At 52.8% G+C, this 20,402-nt stretch overlaps 2 protein-coding genes across 2 annotated transcripts; one reads left to right on the top strand and one right to left on the bottom strand.

Moving 5' to 3' along the window:
* Window positions 1–6,008: 6,008 nt before the first annotated feature.
* On the bottom strand, window positions 6,009–9,682 carry LOC115123643 (methionine-R-sulfoxide reductase B3-like). The gene is made up of 2 exons (XM_029652994.2): window positions 8,834–9,682; window positions 6,009–8,577 (listed from the first exon to the last, which is right to left on the bottom strand). The coding sequence occupies exons 1-2, from the start codon at window positions 8,951–8,953 to the stop codon at window positions 8,230–8,232; spliced, it is 468 nt and encodes a 155-aa protein (XP_029508854.2). The 5' UTR covers window positions 8,954–9,682; the 3' UTR covers window positions 6,009–8,229.
* Window positions 9,683–10,789: 1,107 nt separating this feature from the next.
* On the top strand, window positions 10,790–17,607 carry LOC135567627 (uncharacterized). The gene is made up of 4 exons (XM_065014920.1): window positions 10,790–10,828; window positions 12,664–12,788; window positions 16,402–16,870; window positions 16,978–17,607. The coding sequence occupies exons 1-4, from the start codon at window positions 10,790–10,792 to the stop codon at window positions 17,605–17,607; spliced, it is 1,263 nt and encodes a 420-aa protein (XP_064870992.1).
* Window positions 17,608–20,402: the final 2,795 nt, after the last annotated feature.

Here is a 20,402-nt window from a genome sequence, read left to right as displayed (position 1 = left end):
TTCTGTCCACTCCCCAGGTTACCCCCCAACAGGCAGGTTACTCCCCAGGTTACCTCCTTACAACAGGCAGGTTCTGTCCACTCCCCAGGTTACCTCCTTACAACAGGCAGGTTCTGTCCACTCCCCAGGTTACCTCCTTACAACAGGCAGGTTCTGTCCACTCCCCAGGTTAATGTTCCTTACAACAGGCAGGTTCAGTCCACTCCCCAGGTTAATGTTCCTTACAACAGGCAGGTTCTGTCCACTCCCCAGGTTACCTCCTTACAACAGGCAGGTTCTGTCCACTCCCCAGGTTACCTCCTTACAACAGGCAGGTTCTGTCCACTCCCCAGGTTACCTCCTTACAACAGGCAGGTTCTGTCCACTCCCCAGGTTACCTCCTTACAACAGGCAGGTTCTGTCCACTCCCCAGGTTACCTCCTTACAACAGGCAGGTTCTGTCCACTCCCAGGTTACCTCCTTACAACAGGCAGGTTCTGTCCACTCCCAGGTTACCTCCTTACAACAGGCAGGTTCTGTCCACTCCCCAGGTTACCTCCTTACAACAGGCAGGATATGTCCACTCCCCAGGTTACCTCCTTACAACAGGCAGGTTCTGTCCACTCCCCAGGTTACCTCCTTACAACAGGCAGGTTCTGTCCACTCCCCAGGTTACCTCCTTACAACAGGCAGGTTCTGTCCACTCCCAGGTTACCTCCTTACAACAGGCAGGTTCTGTCCACTCCCCAGGTTACCTCCTTACAACAGGCAGGTTCTGTCCACTCCCCAGGTTACCTCCTTACAACAGGCAGGTTCTGTCCACTCCCCAGGTTAATGTTCCTTACAACAGGCAGGTTCTGTCCACTCCCCAGGTTAATGTTCTTTACAACAGGCAGGTTCTGTCCACTCCCCAGGTTACCTCCTTACAACATGCAGGTTCTGTCCACTCCCAGGTTAATGTTCCTTACAACAGGCAGGTTCTGTTCACTCCCCAGGTTACCTCCTTACAACAGGCAGGTTCTGTCCACTCCCCAGGTTACCTCCTTACAACAGGCAGGTTCTGTCCACTCCCCAGGTTACCTCCTTACAACAGGCAGGTTCTGTCCACTCCCCAGGTTACCTCCTTACAACAGGCAGGTTCTGTCCACTCCCCAGGTTAATGTTCCTTACAACAGGCAGGTTCTGTCCACTCCCCATGTTAATGTTCCTTACAACAGGCAGGTTCTGTCCACTCCCCAGGTTACCTCCTTTACAACAGGCAGGTTCTGTCCACTCCCCAGGTTACCTCCTTACAACAGGCAGGTTCTGTCCACTCCCCAGGTTACCTCCTTACAACAGGCAGGTTCTGTCCACTCCCAGGTTACCTCCTTACAACAGGCAGGTTCTGTCCACTCCCAGGTTAATGTTCCTTACAACAGGCAGGTACTGTCCACTCCCCAGGTTAATGTTCCTTACAACAGGCAGGTTCTGTCCACTCCCAGGTTACCTCCTTAACAGGCAGGTTCTGTCCATTCCCCAGGTTACCTCCTTACAACAGGCAGGTTCTGTCCACTCCCAGGTTACCTCCTTACAACAGGCAGGTTCTGTCCACTCCCCAGGTTACCTCCTTACAACAGGCAGGTTCTGTCCACTCCCCAGGTTAATGTTCCTTACAACAGGCAGGTTCTGTCCACTCCCCAGGTTACCTCCTTACAACAGGCAGGTTCTGTCCACTCCCCAGGTTACCTCCTTACAACAGGCAGGTTCTGTCCACTCCCCAGGTTACCCCCTTACAACAGGCAGGTTCTGTCCACTCCCCAGGTTAATGTTCCTTACAACAGGGAGGTTCTGTCCACTCCCCAGGTTACCCCCTTACAACAGGCAGGTTCGGTCCACTCCCCAGGTTACCTCCTTACAACAGGCAGGTTCTGTCCACTCCCCAGGTTACCTCCTTACAACAGGCAGGTTCTGTCCACTCCCCAGGTTACCTCCTTACAACAGGCAGGTTCTGTCCACTCCCCAGGTTAATGTTCCTTACAACAGGCAGGTTCAGTCCACTCCCCAGGTTAATGTTCCTTACAACAGGTAGGTTCTGTCCACTCCCCAGGTTAATGTTCCTTACAACAGGCAGGTTCTGTCCACTCCCCAGGTTAATGTTCCTTACAACAGGCAGGTTCTGTCCACTCCCCAGGTTACCTCCTTACAACAGGCAGGTTCTGTCCACTCCCCAGGTTACCTCCTTACAACAGGCAGGTTCTGTCCACTCCCCAGGTTACCTCCTTACAACAGGCAGGTTCTGTCCACTCCCAGGTTACCTCCTTACAACAGGCAGGTTCTGTCCACTCCCCAGGTTACCTCCTTACAACAGGCAGGTTCTGTCCACACCCAGGTTACCTCCTTACAACAGGCAGGTTCTGTCCACTCCCCAGGTTACCTCCTTACAACAGGCAGGTTCTGTCCACTCCCCAGGTTACCTCCTTACAACAGGCAGGTTCTGTTCACTCCCCAGGTTACCTCCTTACAACAGGCAGGTTCTGTCCACTCCCCAGGTTAATGTTCCTTACAACAGGCAGGTTCTGTCCACTCCCCATGTTAATGTTCCTTACAACAGGCAGGTTCTGTCCACTCCCCAGGTTAATGTTCCTTACAACAGGCAGGTTCTGTCCACTCCCCAGGTTAATGTTCCTTACAACAGGCAGGTTCTGTCCACTCCCCATGTTAATGTTCCTTACAACAGGCAGGTTCTGTCCACTCCCCAGGTTACCTCCTTACAACAGGCAGGTTCTGTCCACTCCCCAGGTTACCTCCTTACAACAGGCAGGTTCTGTCCACTCCCCAGGTTACCTCCTTACAACAGGCAGGTTCTGTCCACTCCCCAGGTTAATGTTCCTTACAACAGGCAGGTTCTGTCCACTCCCCAGGTTAATGTTCCTTACAACAGGCAGGTTCTGTCCACTCCCCAGGTTACCTCCTTACAACAGGCAGGTTCTGTCCATTCCCAGGTTACCTCCTTACAACAGGCAGGTTCTGTCCACTCCCAGGTTACCTCCTTACAACAGGCAGGTTCTGTCCACTCCCCAGGTTACCTCCTTACAACAGGCAGGTTCTGTCCACTCCCCAGGTTAATGTTCCTTACAACAGGCAGGTTCTGTCCACTCCCCAGGTTACCTCCTTACAACAGGCAGGTTCTGTCCACTCCCAGGTTACCTCCTTACAACAGGCAGGTTCTGTCCACTCCCCAGGTTACCTCCTTACAACAGGCAGGTTCTGTCCACTCCCCAGGTTAATGTTCCTTACAACAGGCAGGTTCTGTCCACTCCCCAGGTTACCCCTTACAACAGGCAGGTTCTGTCCACTCCCCAGGTTACCTCCTTACAACAGGCAGGTTCTGTCCACTCCCCAGGTTACCTCCTTACAACAGGCAGGTTCTGTCCACTCCCAGGTTACCTCCTTACAACAGGCAGGTTCTGTCCACTCCCCAGGTTAATGTTCCTTACAACAGGCAGGTTCAGTCCACTCCCCAGGTTAATGTTCCTTACAACAGGCAGGTTCTGTCCACTCCCCAGGTTACCTCCTTACAACAGGCAGGTTCTGTCCACTCCCAGGTTACCTCCTTACAACAGGCAGGTTCTGTCCACTCCCCAGGTTACCTCCTTACAACAGGCAGGTTCTGTCCACTCCCCAGGTTAATGTTCCTTACAACAGGCAGGTTCTGTCCACTCCCAGGTTAATGTTCCTTACAACAGGCAGGTTCTGTCCACTCCCAGGTTACCTCCTTACAACAGGCAGGTTCTGTCCACTCCCCAGGTTACCTCCTTACAACAGGCAGGTTCTGTCCACTCCCCAGGTTACCTCCTTACAACAGGCAGGTTCTGTCCACTCCCAGGTTACCTCCTTACAACAGGCAGGTTCTGTCCACTCCCAGGTTACCTCCTTACAACAGGCAGGTTCTGTCCACTCCCAGGTTACCTCCTTACAACAGGCAGGTTCTGTCCACTCCCCAGGTTACCTCCTTACAACAGGCAGGTTCTGTCCACTCCCAGGTTACCTCCTTACAACAGGCAGGTTCTGTCCACTCCCCAGGTTACCTCCTTACAACAGGCAGGTTCTGTCCACTCCCAGGTTACCTCCTTACAACAGGCAGGTTCTGTCCACTCCCCAGGTTACCTCCTTACAACAGGCAGGTTCTGTCCACTCCCCAGGTTACCTCCTTACAACAGGCAGGTTCTGTCCACTCCCCAGGTTAATGTTCCTTACAACAGGCAGGTTCTGTCCACTCCCCAGGTTAATGTTCTTTACAACAGGCAGGTTCTGTCCACTCCCCAGGTTACCTCCTTACAACATGCAGGTTCTGTCCACTCCCAGGTTAATGTTCCTTACAACAGGCAGGTTCTGTTCACTCCCCAGGTTACCTCCTTACAACAGGCAGGTTCTGTCCACTCCCCAGGTTACCTCCTTACAACAGGCAGGTTCTGTCCACTCCCAGGTTACCTCCTTACAACAGGCAGGTTCTGTCCACTCCCCAGGTTACCTCCTTACAACAGGCAGGTTCTGTCCACTCCCAGGTTACCTCCTTACAACAGGCAGGTTCTGTCCACTCCCAGGTTACCTCCTTACAACAGGCAGGTTCTGTCCACTCCCCAGGTTACCTCCTTACAACAGGCAGGTTCTGTCCACTCCCCAGGTTACCTCCTTACAACAGGCAGGTTCTGTCCACTCCCCAGGTTACCTCCTTACAACAGGCAGGTTCTGTCCACTCCCCAGGTTAATGTTCCTTACAACAGGCAGGTTCTGTCCACTCCCAGGTTACCTCCTTACAACAGGCAGGTTCTGTCCACTCCCCAGGTTACCTCCTTACAACAGGCAGGTTCTGTCCACTCCCAGGTTACCTCCTTACAACAGGCAGGTTCTGTCCACTCCCCAGGTTACCTCCTTACAACAGGCAGGTTCTGTCCACTCCCCAGGTTACCTCCTTACAACAGGCAGGTTCTGTCCACTCCCCAGGTTACCTCCTTACAACAGGCAGGTTCTGTCCACTCCCCAGGTTACCTCCTTACAACAGGCAGGTTCTGTCCACTCCCAGGTTACCTCCTTACAACAGGCAGGTTCTGTCCACTCCCCAGGTTAATGTCCCTTACAACAGGCAGGTTCTGTCCACTCCCAGGTTACCTCTTACAACAGGCAGGTTCTGTCCACTCCCCAGGTTACCTCCTTACAACAGGCAGGTTCTGTCCACTCCCCAGGTTACCTCCTTACAACAGGCAGGTTCTGTCCACCCCAGGTTACCACAACAGGCAGGTTCTGTCCACCCCAGGTTACTTCCTTACAACAGGCAGGTTCTGTCCACTCCCAGGTTACCTCCTTACAACAGGCAGGTTCTGTCCACTCCCCAGGTTACCTCCTTACAACAGGCAGGTTCTGTCCACTCCCCAGGTTACCTCCTTACAACAGGCAGGTTCTGTCCACTCCACCTCCCCAGGTTACTCCCCAACAGGTCCACACCTCCTTACAACAGGCAGGTTCTGTCCACTCCCAGGTTACCTCCTTACAACAGGCAGGTTCTGTCCACTCCCCAGGTTACCTCCTTACAACAGGCAGGTTCTGTCCACTCCCCAGGTTACCTCCTTACAACAGGCAGGTTCTGTCCACTCCCCAGGTTAATGTTCCTTACAACAGGCAGGTTCTGTCCACTCCCCAGGTTACCTCCTTACAACAGGCAGGTTCTGTCCACTCCCAGGTTACCTCCTTAGGTTACCCCCAGGTTACCTCCTTACAACAGGCAGGTTCTGTCCACTCCCCAGGTTACCTCCTTACAACAGGCAGGTTCTGTCCACTCCCCAGGTTAATGTTCTTTACAGTGTACAGAGGTCCTCTGTTGGTGTGGCACCTCATTCATTGTCTCCTTTTTAGAAAGTTCAAATATTTTGGTCTGTTTGCTACAAAATGTAAACTTAAGTCTTCAACTCTTCTCTCAAACAAACATGGCATTTTTAAAACGAACATGGTCAACAACAAATAAACATCCAAATAACTCAAGTAAAACATCAACATTACTATGTCAAGGTTTATTTTAATATAACTTTCTGTCAATACAAGTCTGGGATTCAAAAACACAAGGAAAAACAAACATATTCAACTGGAGACGAGAATAGAAGGACCAACAGCAGGGAGTGGAAGGACAGGAGAAACATTCAGAAAGACAGGCTAGTGTGGTATTCACACTGAACACAATCTGCTCTGTCTTATTGGTGTGTGTGTGTGTGTGTAGTGTATGTGTGTGTGTGTAGTGTGTCGGTGTGTGTGTGTAGTGTGTGTGGTGTGTAGTGTGTGGTGTGTGTGTGTGTGTAGTGTGTGGTGTGTGTGTGTGTCGGTGTGTGTGTGGTGCGTCTTATTGGTGTGTGTGTGTGTGTGTGTGTGTCGGTGTGTGTGTGTAGTGTGTGTGTGTGTGTCTTTCTTATTGGTGTGTATGTGTATGTAGTGTGTGTGTGTGTAGTGTGTGTGTGTTGGTGTGTGTGTGTAGTGTGTCTTTCTTATTGGTGTGTATGTGTATGTGTGTGTAGTGTGTGTGTGTGTGTAGTGTGTGTGTGTGTAGGGTGTAGTGTGTAGGGTGTAGTGTAGTGTGTGTAGTGTGTGTGTGTGTGTGTGTGTGTGTGTGTAGTGTGTGGTGTGTGTGTGTGTGTAGTGTGTGTGTGTAGTGTGTGGTGTGTGTGTGTGTGTAGTGTGTGTAGTGTGTGTGTGTAGTGTGTGTAGTGTGTGTGTAGTGTAGTGTAGTGTGTGTGTGTGTGTGTGTGTGTGTGTAGTGTAGTGTAGTGTAGTGTGTGTAGTGTGTGTAGTGTGTGTGTGTGTAGTGTGTGTAGTGTGTGTGTAGTGTGTAGTGTGTGGTGTGTGTAGTGTGTGTGTGTGTAGTGTGTAGTGTGTGGTGTGTGTAGTATGTGTGTAGTGTAGTGTGTGGTGTGTGTAGTGTGTAGTGTGTAGTGTGTGGTGTGTAGTGTGTGGTGTGTAGTGTGTGTGTGTGTAGTGTGTGGTGTGTGTGTGTGTAGTGTGTGTGTGTGTGTCTCATAGGAGCGTCGTCCTCAAACTATCAACCCCTCTGTATCAAATATCACTTTTTGTTTATTTTTTAAACAACACACATTGTTCTTCAAAGTCAAGTCCACACAATCATAATAATATATCATTCATTCACCCCCCCCAAAAGCATAAAGTTTTAAATATACTAGAAAGAAAAATATATAACAGTTGATATATATACTTTAAAATATGATCTAAACTTGTAAACGGTCAAAAGCAATGTGAGCAACGTGGAACTGCATCCAATATGTGCCTCTTCAGACAGTTGTATAGTACAGTAGAGGTCTATTTATTAAGGCTGGTAGCCAGTGGTGGGCCAGCTTGGTACATGGCTACTGGGGTCATCCAATATGTGCCTCCTCAGACAGTTGTATAGTACAGTAGAGGTCTATTTATTAAGGCTGGTAGCCAGTGGTGGGCCAGCTTGGTACATGGCTACTGGGGTCATTTGACCGACTGTGTTTGACAGACTGTGTTTGACCGACTGTGTTTTACTGTGTGTAACCTACATGGCCACAGAAGAGGCATCATGTTCCACATGTTTCTAAGGGGTGCTGATGGCCCCTTATTGAGCTGACTGTAGTTGGCTGACTGATTTCGGGTTCTGTGTAACCTAGTTGTCTGACTGTTTTCGGGTTCTGTGTAACCTAGTTGGCTGACTGTTTCCGGGTTCTGTGTAACCTAGTTGGCTGACTGTTTTTCGGGTTCTGTGTAACATAGTTGGCTGACTGTTTTTCGGGTTCTGTGTAACCTAGTTGGCTGACTGTTTTTCGGGTTCTGTGTAACCTAGTTGGCTGACTGTTTTCGGGTTCTGTGTAACATAGTTGGCTGACTGTTTTTCGGGTTCTGTGTAACCTAGTTGGCTGACTGTTTCCGGGTTCTGTGTAACCTAGTTGGCTGACTGTTTTTCGGGTTCTGTGTAACCTAGTTGGCTGACTGTTTTTCGGGTTCTGTGTAACATAGTTGGCTGACTGTTTTTCGGGTTCTGTGTAACCTAGTTGGATGACTGCTTTCAGATCTGTGTTAACCTAGTTGGATGACTGTTTTCGGATCTGTGTAACCTTTATTCTCCAGCTGTTCTCTGTTCTGTTCGTAACATTTTGACCAGGACCTAGGCCACCAGTTTGGATAAGGAGTGAGTGACCGTGCCTGTACTTCCTGTAATCCTGAAATCTGTCCAAGACCAAGGAGACCTTTTACTCAGAGCTCAGTCTTGCCCCCGACCGCACCACCTGGCCCAGCCCCTGCCCCAGCCCCTGCCCCAGCTCCTGCCCCAGCTCCTGCCCCAGCTCCTGCCCCTGCCCCAGCCCCAGCTCCTGCCCCAGCTCCAGCCCCAGCTCCTGCCCCAGCTCCTGCCCCTGCCCCAGCCCCAGCTCCTGCCCCAGCTCCAGCCCCAGCCCCAGCTCCTGCTGGCTCCAGTGCCCCAGCCCCGCTGGGTGGGCTAGAGGCTGAGGCGGACTGGAAGCCCAGAGAGGCAGAGTTGATGCAGTATCGTTTCCCTGTGGGTCTGGGGCCGTCATCAAACAGGTGTCCGAGGTGAGAACCACACTGAAACACACAGACCGATTACTCAGCAATATCCAAGCAACATTTTGTTATATTGTAAATATGAAAACTAAAATCTGTGACCCTCCAAGGAGAACCGATAATCTAGTCTCTACTTCCGCTTCACCAAACCAGATCTCCTATCTCTGCTAGTCTTTAACCTCTAGGTAGACCTCATATCTAACCAGGTCACTATTGTAACAGAGAGTTAATTATCAATGTCTTCAAATAAATGGTGACATAATGGGAACCAGTTTACCTGACTACAGCTGGTCTCAACTCTGTGCATCCCGTAGGCGAAATCGTCTGTTACAGTGACTGATTCCTCCTTTACCAGGTCATAGAAGGAAGGCCAACCTGGAAAACAGAAACAACACATCCTATTACTGGAACACAGAAACAACACATCCTATTACTGGAACACAGAAACAACACATCCTACTACTGGAACACAGAAACAACACACCCTACTACTGGAACTGAACACAGAAACAACATATCCTACTACTGGAACACAGAAACAACACACCCTACTACTGGAACTGGAACACAGAAACAACACACCCTACTACTGGAACACAGAAACAACACATCATATTACTGGAACACAGAAACAACACACCCTACTACTGGAACACAGAAACAACACACCCTACTACTGGAACTGGAACACAGAAACAACACATCCTACTACTGGAACACAGAAACAACACACCCTACTACTGGAACACAGAAACAACACACCCTACTACTGGAACACAGAAACAACACATTCTACTACTGGAACACAGCAACAACACATTCTACTACTGGAACACAGAAACAACACATTCTACTACTGGAACACAGCAACAACACATTCTACTACTGGAACACAGAAACAACACACCCTACTACTGGAACACAGAAACTACACACCCGCTTACTGGAACACAGCAACAACACATTCTACTACTGGAACACAGCAACAACACATTCTACTACTGGAACACAGCAACAACACATTCTACTACTGGAACACAGCAACAACACATTCTACTACTGGAACACAGAAACAACACACCCTACTACTGGAACACAGAAACAACACACCCTATTACTGGAACACAGAAACAACACACCCTACTACTGGAACACAGAAACAACACACCCTACTACTGGAACACAGAAACAACACACCCTACTACTGGAACACAGAAACAACACACCCTACTACTGGAACACAGAAACAACACATCCTACTACTGAACACAGAAACAACACACCCGCTTATTGAACACAGAAACAACACACACTACTACTGGAACACAGAAACAACACATCCTACTACTGGAACACAGAAACAACACACCTACTACTGGAACACAGAAACAACACACCCCGCTTACTGGAACACAGAAACAACACACTTACTACTGGAACACAGAAACAACACATCCTACTACTGGAACACAGAAACAACACATCCTACTACTGGAACACAGAAACAACACATCCTACTACTGGAACACAGAAACAACACACCCTACTACTGGAACACAGAAACAACACACCCTACTACTGGAACACAGAAACAACACATCCTACTACTGGAACACAGAAACAACACATCCTACTACTGGAACACAGAAACAACACATCCTACTACTGGAACACAGAAACAACACACCCTTACTGGAACACAGAAACAACACACCCAAGCATGGAACACAGAAACAACACACCCTACTACTGGAACACAGAAACAACACATCCTACTACTGGAACACAGAAACAACACATCCTACTACTGGAACACAGAAACAACACATCCTACTACTGGAACACAGAAACAACACATCCTACTACTGGAACACAGAAACAACACATCCTACTACTGGAACACAGAAACAACACATCCTACTACTGGAACACAGAAACAACACATCCTACTACTGGAACACAGAAACAACACATCCTACTACTGGAACACAGAAACAACACACCCTACTGCTGGAACACAGAAACAACACACCCTACTGCTGGAACACAGAAACAACACACAGAGGAACACAGAGGTGCAGAGCAGAGAAGAGCAGCGTAGAGAAGAGCAGAGTAGAGAAGAGCAGAGTAGAGAAGAGCAGCGTAGAGCAGAGTAGAGAAGAGCAGAGTAGAGAAGAGCAGCGTAGAGAAGAGCAGCGTAGAGAAGAGCAGAGTAGAGAAGAGCAGAGTAGAGATGAGCAGCGTAGAGAAGAGCAGCGTAGAGAAGAGCAGAGTAGAGCAGAGAAGAGCAGAGAAGAGCAGAGCAGAGTAGAGAAGAGCAGAGTAGAGAAGAGCAGAGTAGAGAAGTGCAGAGTAGAGAAGAGCAGAGTAGAGAAGTGCAGAGTAGAGAAGAGCAGCGTAGAGCAGAGCAGAGCAGAGCAGAGTAGAGAAGAGTAGAGAAGAGCAGCGTAGAGAAGAGCAGCGTAGAGAAGAGCAGCGTAGAGAAGAGCAGAGTAGAGAAGAGCAGCGTAGAGAAGAGCAGAGTAGAGCAGAGAAGAGCAGAGCAGAGTAGAGAAGAGCAGAGTAGAGAAGAGCAGAGTAGAGAAGTGCAGAGTAGAGAAGTGCAGAGTAGAGAAGAGCAGCGTAGAGCAGAGCAGAGCAGAGAAGAGCAGAGTAGAGAAGAGCAGAGTAGAGAAGAGCGGAGTAGAGAAGAGCGGAGTAGAGCAGAGCGGAGTAGAGGAGAGCGGAGTAGAGCAGAGTAGAGAAGAGCAGAGTAGAGCAGAGTAGAGAAGAGCAGAGTAGAGAAGAGCAGAGTAGAGAAGAGCAGAGTAGAGAAGGGCAGCGTAGAGAAGAGCAGAGTAGAAAAGAGCAGCGTAGAGAAGAGCAGAGTAGAGAAGAGCAGAGCAGAGAAGAGCAGAGTAGAGAAGAGCAGAGTAGAGAAGAGCAGAGTAGAGTAGAGCAGCGTAGAGTAGAGCAGCGTAGAGAAGAGCAGAGTAGAGAAGAGTAGAGAAGAGCAGAGTAGAGAAGAGCAGAGTAGAGCAGCGTAGAGAAGAGCAGCGTAGAGAAGAGCAGAGTAGAGAAGAGCAGAGAAGTGCAGAGCAGAGAAGAGCAGAGTAGAGAAGAGCAGAGTAGAGAAGAGCAGAGTAGAGAAGTGCAGAGCAGAGTAGAGAAGTGCAGAGTAGAGAAGAGCAGAGTGGAGCAGGCGTAGAGAAGAGCAGCGTGGAGAAGGCAGGCGTGGAGAAGAGCAGAGTAGAGAAGAGCAGAGTAGAGCAGCGTGGGAGAAGAGCAGAGTGAGCAGGCGTGGAGAAGAGCAGAGTGAGAAGAGCAGGCGTGGAGAAGAGCAGAGTAGAGAAGCGCAGAGTGAGCAGAGTAGAGAAGAGCAGAGCAGAGTAGAGTAGAGCAGAGTAGAGCAGCGTAGAGAAGAGCAGAGTGAGAAGAGCAGAGTAGAGTAGAGTAGAGCAGAGTAGAGACTAAACATTGTTACGCAATTACATTTTTATATTGTTTTCACACGGGTGCTCCCAAAATAAAAGTGCAGGACGTACACAGCTGTGTGTATGTGTGGGCCTGCCAGCGTGCCTCCTGCTTGCACTCGTGTGGGCCTGTGTGTATCTTCCAGTCAACCAGAGGATTCCCTTGGCTGAGCTTCCCCCTCCTCCCTCCCTCCCCTCTTCATCCCTCTCCTTTCCCTGCCTTCCCCTTTCCCTCTCCCTCTTCATCCCTCTCCTTTCCCTCCTCCCCTCTCCCTCCCCTCCTTTCCCTGCCTTCCCTTTCCCCTCCTCCCTCTTCATCCCTCTCCTTTCCCTCCTCCCCTCTCCCTCCCCTCCTTTCCCTGCCTTCCCTTCCTCCTCCCCTCTTCATCCCTCTCATTTCCCTCCTCCCCTCTTCATCCCTCTCCTTTCCCTGCCTTCCAGACAGACAGACAGACAGACAGACAAACAGACCAAACAGACCGTAACCTGTATACAGACAGACAGACAGACAGACAGACAGACAGACAGACAGACAGACAGACAGACAGACAGACAGACAGGTGAGGTTCTGAAACCACTGGGGAGATGATATCTCTATCTGCTGTGGAAAACAGAAGATAGCATCAGAAACCTGAGACTGCCATCCACCAACCAGATCCTGCAGCCATCCACCAACCAGATCCTGCAGCCACCCACCAACCAGATCCTGCACCCACCCACCAACCAGATCCTGCACCCACCCACCAACCAGATCCTGCAGCCATCCACCAACCAGATCCTGTAGCCATCCACCAACCAGATCCTGCAGCCATCCACCAACCAGATCCTGCAGCCATCCACCAACCAGATCCTGCAGCCATCCACCAACCAGATCCTGCAGCCGTCCACCACCCCTCTCCACCCTGGACCCCACAGAGCTCTCTGTAGTCCACCAACCAGATCCTGCAGCCGTCCACCACCCCTCTCCACCTGGACCCCACAGAGCTCTCTGTAGTACACCAACCAGATCCTGCAGCCGTCCACCACCCCTCTCCCCCTGGACCCCACAGAGCTCTCTGTAGTCCACCAACCAGATCCTGCAGCCGTCCACCACCCCTCCCCCTGGACCCCACAGAGCTCTCTGTAGTACACCAACCAGATCCTGCAGCCGTCCACCACCCCTCTCCACCCTGGACCCCACAGAGCTCTCTGTAGTCCACCAACCAGATCCTGCAGCCGTCCACCACCCCTCTCCACCCTGGACCCCACAGAGCTCTCTGTAGTACACCAACCAGATCCTGCAGCCATCCACCACCCCTCTCCACCCTGGACCCCACAGAGCTCTCTGTAGTCCACCAACCAGATCCTGCAGCCATCCACCACCCCTCTCCACCCTGGACCCCACAGAGCTCTCGGTAGTACAACCAGACCCTAACCCCTTACATCCATCCATCCTCCACCATGCTCCTCAAGCCCCTAACAATCTACCTCCTGGACCCACCAGCTCCTTCCTACGACTCTCCTCCTTCCTCGACTCTCCCTCCTTCCTACGACTCTCCTCCCTCCTCCTTTCCTACGACTCTCCCTCCTCCTTCCTCGACTCTCCCTCCCTCCTTCCTACGACTCTCCCTCCCTCCTTCCTACGACTCTCCCTCCCTCCTTCCTACGACTCTCCCTCCTCCTTCCTACGACTCTCCCTCCTTCCTCCGACTCTCCCTCCCTCCTTCCTGCGACTCTCCCTCCCTCCTTCCTGCGACTCTCCCTCCCTCCTTCCTGCGACTCTCCCTCCCTCCTTCCTGCGACTCTCCCTCCCTCCTTCCTGCGACTCTCCCTCCCTCCTTCCTGCGTCTCTCCCTCCTTCCTTCCTACGACTCTCCCTCCTTCCTGTGACTTTCCCTCCTTCCTACGACTCTCCCTCCCTCCTTCCTGTGACTTTCCCTCCTTCCTACGACTCTCCCTCCCTCCTTCCTGTGACCCTCCCTCCTTCCTGTGACTCTCCCTCCTTCCTACGACTCTCCCTCCCTCCTTCCTACGACTCTCCCTCCCTCCTTCCTACGACTCTCCCTCCCTCCTTCCTACGACTCTCCCTCCCTCCTTCCTACGACTCTCCCTCCCTCCTTCCTACGACTCTCTCCCTCCCTCCTTCCCCTCGACTCTCTCTCCCGCCTTCCTGCGACTCTCTCCCGCCTTCCTGCGCTCTCCCTCCCTCCTTCCTATGACTCTCCCTCCTTCCTTCCTGCGACTCTCCTTCCTTCCTGCGACTCTCCTCTCCTTCCTTCGACTCTCCCTCCTTCCTACGACTCTCCCTCCCTCCTTCCTACGACTCTCCCTCCCTCCTTCCTACGACTCTCCCTCCCTGCTTCCTCGACTCTCCCTCCCTCCTTCCTCGACTCTCCCTCCCTCCTTCCTACGACTCTCCCTCCCTCCCTCCTTCCTACGACTCTCCCTCTTTCCTTCCTACGACTCTCCTTCCTTCCTGCGACTCTCCTCTCCTTCCTACGACTCTCCCTCCTTCCTACGACTCTCCCTCCCTCCTTCCTACGACTCTCCCTCCCTCCTTCCTACGACTCTCCTCCTGCTTCCTACGACTCTCCCTCCCTCCTTCCTACGACTCTCCCTCCCTCCTTCCTACGACTCTCCCTCCCTCCCTCCTTCCTACGACTCTCCCTCTTTCCTTCCTACGACTCTCCCTCCCTCCTTCCTACGACTCTCCCTCCCTCCTTCCTGCGACTCTCCCTCCTTCCTGCGACTCTCCCTCCTTCTTGTGACTCTCCCTCCCTCCTTCCTACGACTCTCCCTCCTTCTTGTGACTCTCCCTCCCTCCTTCCTACGACTCTCCCTCCCTCCTTCCTACGACTCTCCCTCCCTCCTTCCTACGACTCTCCCTCCCTCCTTCCTACGACTCTCCCTCCCTCCTTCCTACGACTCTCCCTCCCTCCTTCCTACGACTCTCCCTCCCTCCTTCCTACGACTCTCCCTCCCTCCTTCCTGCGACTCTCCCTCCCTCCTTCCTGCGACTCTCCCTCCCTCCTTCCTACGACTCTCCCTCCTTCCTGTGACTCTCCCTCCTTCCTGTGACTCTCCCTCCTTCCTGTGACTCTCCCTCCTTCCTGTGACTCTCCCTCCTTCCTGTGACTCTCCCTCCTTCCTGTGACTTTCCCTCCTTCCTATGACTCTCCCTCCTTCCTTCCTACGACTCTCCCTCCTTCCTGTGACTCTCCCTCCTTCCTTCCTACGACTCTCCCTCCTTCCTACGACTCTCCCTCCTTCCTACGACTCTCCCTCCCTCCTTCCTACGACTCTCCCTCCCTCCCTCCTTCCTTCCTACGACTCTCCTCCTCCTTCCTACGACTCTCCTCCCTCCTTCCTACGACTCTCCCTCCCTCCTTCCTACGACTCTCCCTCCCTCCTTCCTACGACTCTCCCTCCCTCCTTCCTACGACTCTCCCTCCCTCCTTCCTACGACTCTCCCTCCCTCCTTCCTACGACTCTCCCTCCCTCCTTCCTGCGACTCTCCCTCCCTCCTTCCTGCGACTCTCCCTCCCTCCTTCCTACGACTCTCCCTCCTTCCTGTGACTCTCCCTCCTTCCTGTGACTCTCCCTCCTTCCTGTGACTCTCCCTCCTTCCTGTGACTTTCCCTCCTTCCTATGACTCTCCCTCCTTCCTTCCTACGACTCTCCCTCCTTCCTACGACTCTCCCTCCTTCCTACGACTCTCCCTCCCTCCTTCCTACGACTCTCCCTCCCTCCTTCCTTCCTACGACTCCTCCTCCTCCTTCCTACGACTCTCCCTCCCTCCTTCCTACGACTCTCGACTCTCCTCCCTCCTTCCTACGACTCTCCTCCCTCCTTCCCTACGACTCTCCTCCTCCCTTCCTACGACTCTCCCTCCCTCCTTCCTGCGACTCTCCCTCCTCCTTCCTGCGACTCTCCCTCCCTCCTTCCTGCGACTCTCCTCCCTCCTTCCTAAGACTCTCCTCCTTCCTTCCTCGTCTCTCCCTCCCTCCTTCCTACGACTCTCCCTCCTCCTTCCTACGACTCTCCCTCCCTCCTTCCTACGACTCTCCCTCCCTCCTTCCTGCGACTCTCCCTCCCTCCCTCCTTCCTATGACTCTCCCTCCCTCCTTCCTATGACTCTCCTCCTTCCTTCCTACGACTCTCCCTCCTTCCTGTGACTCTCCCTCCCTCCTTCCTATGACTCCCTTCCTTCCTTCCTCTCCCTCTCCTTCCTACATCTCCCTGTGGTAGGTCATCATCAACCAAACTCTCCTCCCCCCATCCCTCCCTCCGTCTCCCTGTGGTAGGTCATCATCAACCAAACTCTCCTCCCCCATCCCTCCCTCCTTCCATCTCCTGTGGTAGGTCATCAACAACCAGACTCTCCTCCATGTTTTTCCTCTTCAGGTCTTATCAGTCTATCCTGGAGCCTCCAGCTCCCTGAAACAAGCACCCCCCGTCCATCACCCTGGAGCCTCCAGCTCCCTGAAACAAGCACCACCCCCTGTCCATCACCCGGAGCCTCCAGCTCCCTGAAACAAGCACCACCCCCTGTCCATCACCCCTGGAGCCTCCAGCTCCCTGAAACAAGCACCACCCCTGTCCATCACCCTGGAGCCTCCAGCTCCCTGAAACAAACACCACCCCCTGTCCATCACCCTGGAGCCTCCAGCTCCCTGAAACAAGCACCACCCCCTGTCCATCACCCTGGAGCCTCCAGCTCCCTGAAACAAGCACCACCCCCTGTCCATCACCCCGGAGCCTCCAGCTCCCTGAAACAAGCACCACCCCCTGTCCATCACCCTGGAGCCTCCAGCTCCCTGAAACAAGCACCACCCCTGTCCATCACCCTGGAGCCTCCAGCTCCTGGAAACAAGCACCACCCTGTCCATCACCCCGAGCCTCCAGCTCCCTGAAACAAGCACCACCCCTGTCCATCACCCCAGAGCCTCCAGCTCCCTGAAACAAGCACCACCCCTGTCCATCACCCCAGAGCCTCCAGCTCCCTGGAAACAAGCACCACCCCTGTCCATCACCCTGGAGCCTCCAGCTCCCTGAAACAAGCACCACCCCTGTCCATCACCCTGGAGCCTCCAGCTCCCTGAAACAAACACCACCCCCTGTCCATCACCCTGGAGCCTCCAGCTCCCTGAAACAAGCACCACCCCCTGTCCATCACCCTGGAGCCTCCAGCTCCCTGAAACAAGCACCACCCCCTGTCCATCACCCCGGAGCCTCCAGCTCCCTGAAACAAGCACCACCCCTGTCCATCACCCTGGAGCCTCCAGCTCCTGAAACAAGCACCACCCCTGTCCATCACCCTGGAGCCTCCAGCTCCCTGAAACAAGCACCACCCCTGTCCATCACCCCCCCGAGCCTCCAGCTCCTGAAACAAGCACCACCCCCTGTCCATCACCCCAGAGCCTCCAGCTCCCTGAAACAAGCACCACCCCTGTCCATCACCCCAGAGCCTCCAGCTCCTGAAACAAGCACCACCCCCTGTCCATCACCCCTGGAGCCTCAGCTCCTGAAACAAGCACCACCCTGTCCATCACCCTGGAGCCTCCAGCTCCTGAAACAAGCACCACCCCCTGTCCATCACCCTGGAGCCTCCAGCTCCTGAAACAAGCACCACCCCCTGTCCATCACCCTGGAGCCTCCAGCTCCCTGGAAACAAGCACCACCCCTGTCCATCACCCTGGAGCCTCCAGCTCCCTGAAACAAGCACCACCCTGTCCATCACACCCGGAGCCTCCAGCTCCCTGAAACAAGCACCACCCCCTGTCCATCACCGCAGAGCTCCCGGCTCCCTGAAACAAGCACCACCCCCTGTCCATCACCCCAGAGCCTCCAGCTCCCTGAAACAAGCACCACCCCCTGTCCATCACCCTGGAGCTCCAGCTCCCTGAAACAAGCACCACCCCCTGTCCATCACCCTGGAGCCTCCAGCTCCTGAAACAAACACCACCCCCTGTCCATCACCCTGGAGCCTCCAGCTCCCTGAAACAAGCACCACCCCTGTCCATCACCCCGGAGCCTCCAGCTCCCTGAAACAAGCACCACCCCTGTCCATCACCCCGGAGCCTCCAGCTCCTGAAACAAGCACCACCCTGTCCATCACCCTGGAGCTTCCAGCTCCCTGAAACAAGCACCACCCCTGTCCATCACCCTGGAGCCTCCAGCTCCTGAAACAAGCACCACCCCCTGTCCATCACCCCGGAGCTCTCCAGCTCCTGAAACAAGCACCACCCTGTCCATCACCCCAGAGCCTCCAGCTCCCTGAAACAAGCACCACCCCTGTCCATCACCCCAGAGCCTCCAGCTCCTGAAACAAGCACCACCCCCTGTCCATCACCCTGGAGCCTCCAGCTCCCTGAAACAAGCACCACCCTCGTCCATCACCCCAGAGCCCCAGCTCCCTGAAACAAGCACCACCCCTCGTCCATCACCCTGGAGCCTCCAGCTTCCCTGAAACAAGCACCACCCCCTGTCCATCACCCTGGAGCCTCCAGCTCCCTGAAACAAGCACCACCCACTGTCCATCACCCGAGCCTCCAGCTCCCTGAAACAAGCACCACCCCTGTCCATCACCCCGGAGCCTCCAGCTCCCCTGAAACAAGTACCACTCGTCCATCACCCCGGAGCTCCAGCTCCCTGAAACAAGCATCCCCCCTGTCCATCACCCTGGACCACCAGCTGCAGCTCAACACCATGGTTTCCTGCGGTAGGTCATCAACAACCACACTCCCCATCCCCCTGTCCATCACCCTGGACCACCAGCTACAGCTCCAACACCATGGTCTCCTGCGGTAGGTCATCAACAACCACACTCCCCATCCCCCCTGTCCATCACCCTGGACCACCAGCTCAGCTCCAACACCATGGTTTCCCGGCGGTAGGTCATCAACAACCACACTCCCCATCCCCCTCAAGCTGTAAACCGCCTACCCCTGAGGAGTTTAGAGGGGACGGCTTTGGCCAACGACTACAAAAACCATGAAATTCACAGCAACACAGGAAACACACTGGGGAATAGAGGAATCTATGAGTCAGAAGAGGAGAATCCCTAATCCCAACTTCACACACTGGAGTGTGTGTGCGTGTGTGTGTGTGTGGGCTTTTATTAACACTGGTTAGATCCTCAATGAATGGAGCAGTGTAGCCTATTAAGGGAATAGGGTAGAATTTAGTACACAAGCCCTGGTTTGGACAACAGCAGTCAAGGGGAATAGGGTAGCATTTAGTACACTATTAGGGGAATAGGGTAGAATTTAGTACACAGCCCTGGTTTGGACAACAGCAGTCTAAGGGAATAGGGTAGCATTTAGTACACTATTAAGGGAATAGGGTAGCATTTAGTCCACTATTAAGGGAATAGGGTAGCATTTAGTCCACTATTAAGGGAATAGGGTAGCATTTAGTCCACTATTAAGGGTATAGGGTAGCATTTAGTCCACTATTAAGGGACTAGGGTAGTATTTAGTCCACTATTAAGGGAATAGGGTAGCATTTAGTCCACTATTAAGGGAATAGGGTAGCATTTAGTCCACTATTAAGGGAATAGGGTAGCATTTAGTCCACTATTAAGGGAATAGGGTAGAATTTAGTCCACTATTAAGGGAATAGGGTAGCCAGCTGAGCAGCCTTTCTGCATTTCACCATCTGTTCAGTTGTTGAAGGAAATGTTGATTTGAGGGACTTAAACATTCTGTAGAAAATACGGCACATTTGTTTGTGCTTGTGGACACACAACATGTCTCTCCATCTCCCAACCCACACACACACCTCTCTGTCTCCCCCTATTGTTCATCTCAACTTCACCACTAGGCCACTGCTCCTCGGGACCTTGGTTAGCTGAAACAGGTGTCTTCTAGTAGGGCTGGAGCAAAAGCCTGCCCCACATAGCTTTCCAGAAGGAGGGTTGTTTCTGAGAATGTACCTCATTCACTCATCCTCATTCAAAATAATTTCCCTGAAACCCTTTAGATAAAGAATCGTAACTTTCACCACAGTTCCTCCCCGGTCTCCAGTGACACCGCGGCCGATCTCCCCTCTCAGGTATTTCCTAATTACAGCCTAAGACAAATCGCTGGTCAGAGAGAGAGAGAGAGAGAGACTGCAATTAAACCCAACAGGAATTCCTAAAGGATTAGCTATGACAGACTCCCAGATAGCTTTCATTTAAAAACACCTCTCTGGAAGTGTCTTAGAGGATACCATTTAGGACACATTCTATGTAATGCACTGCTCTTACTTCTTGCCCTGTGTGCTGTTGTCTGTGCCCAATAATGTGTTGTGGCCGTGCTGTGTTGCTACTGTCGCGCTGTGTTGCTACCGCCGTGCTGTGCTGCTACCGCCGTGCTGTGTTGCTACCGTCGTGCTGTGTTGCTACAGCCGTGTTGTGTTGCTATCGTCGCG

The sequence above is a fragment of the Oncorhynchus nerka genome, unplaced genomic scaffold (assembly GCF_034236695.1).
Source record: "Oncorhynchus nerka isolate Pitt River unplaced genomic scaffold, Oner_Uvic_2.0 unplaced_scaffold_1917, whole genome shotgun sequence".
In the NCBI taxonomy this organism is placed as follows: Eukaryota; Metazoa; Chordata; class Actinopteri; order Salmoniformes; family Salmonidae; genus Oncorhynchus; species Oncorhynchus nerka.
This window is presented reverse-complemented; position numbering and strand designations above follow the sequence as displayed.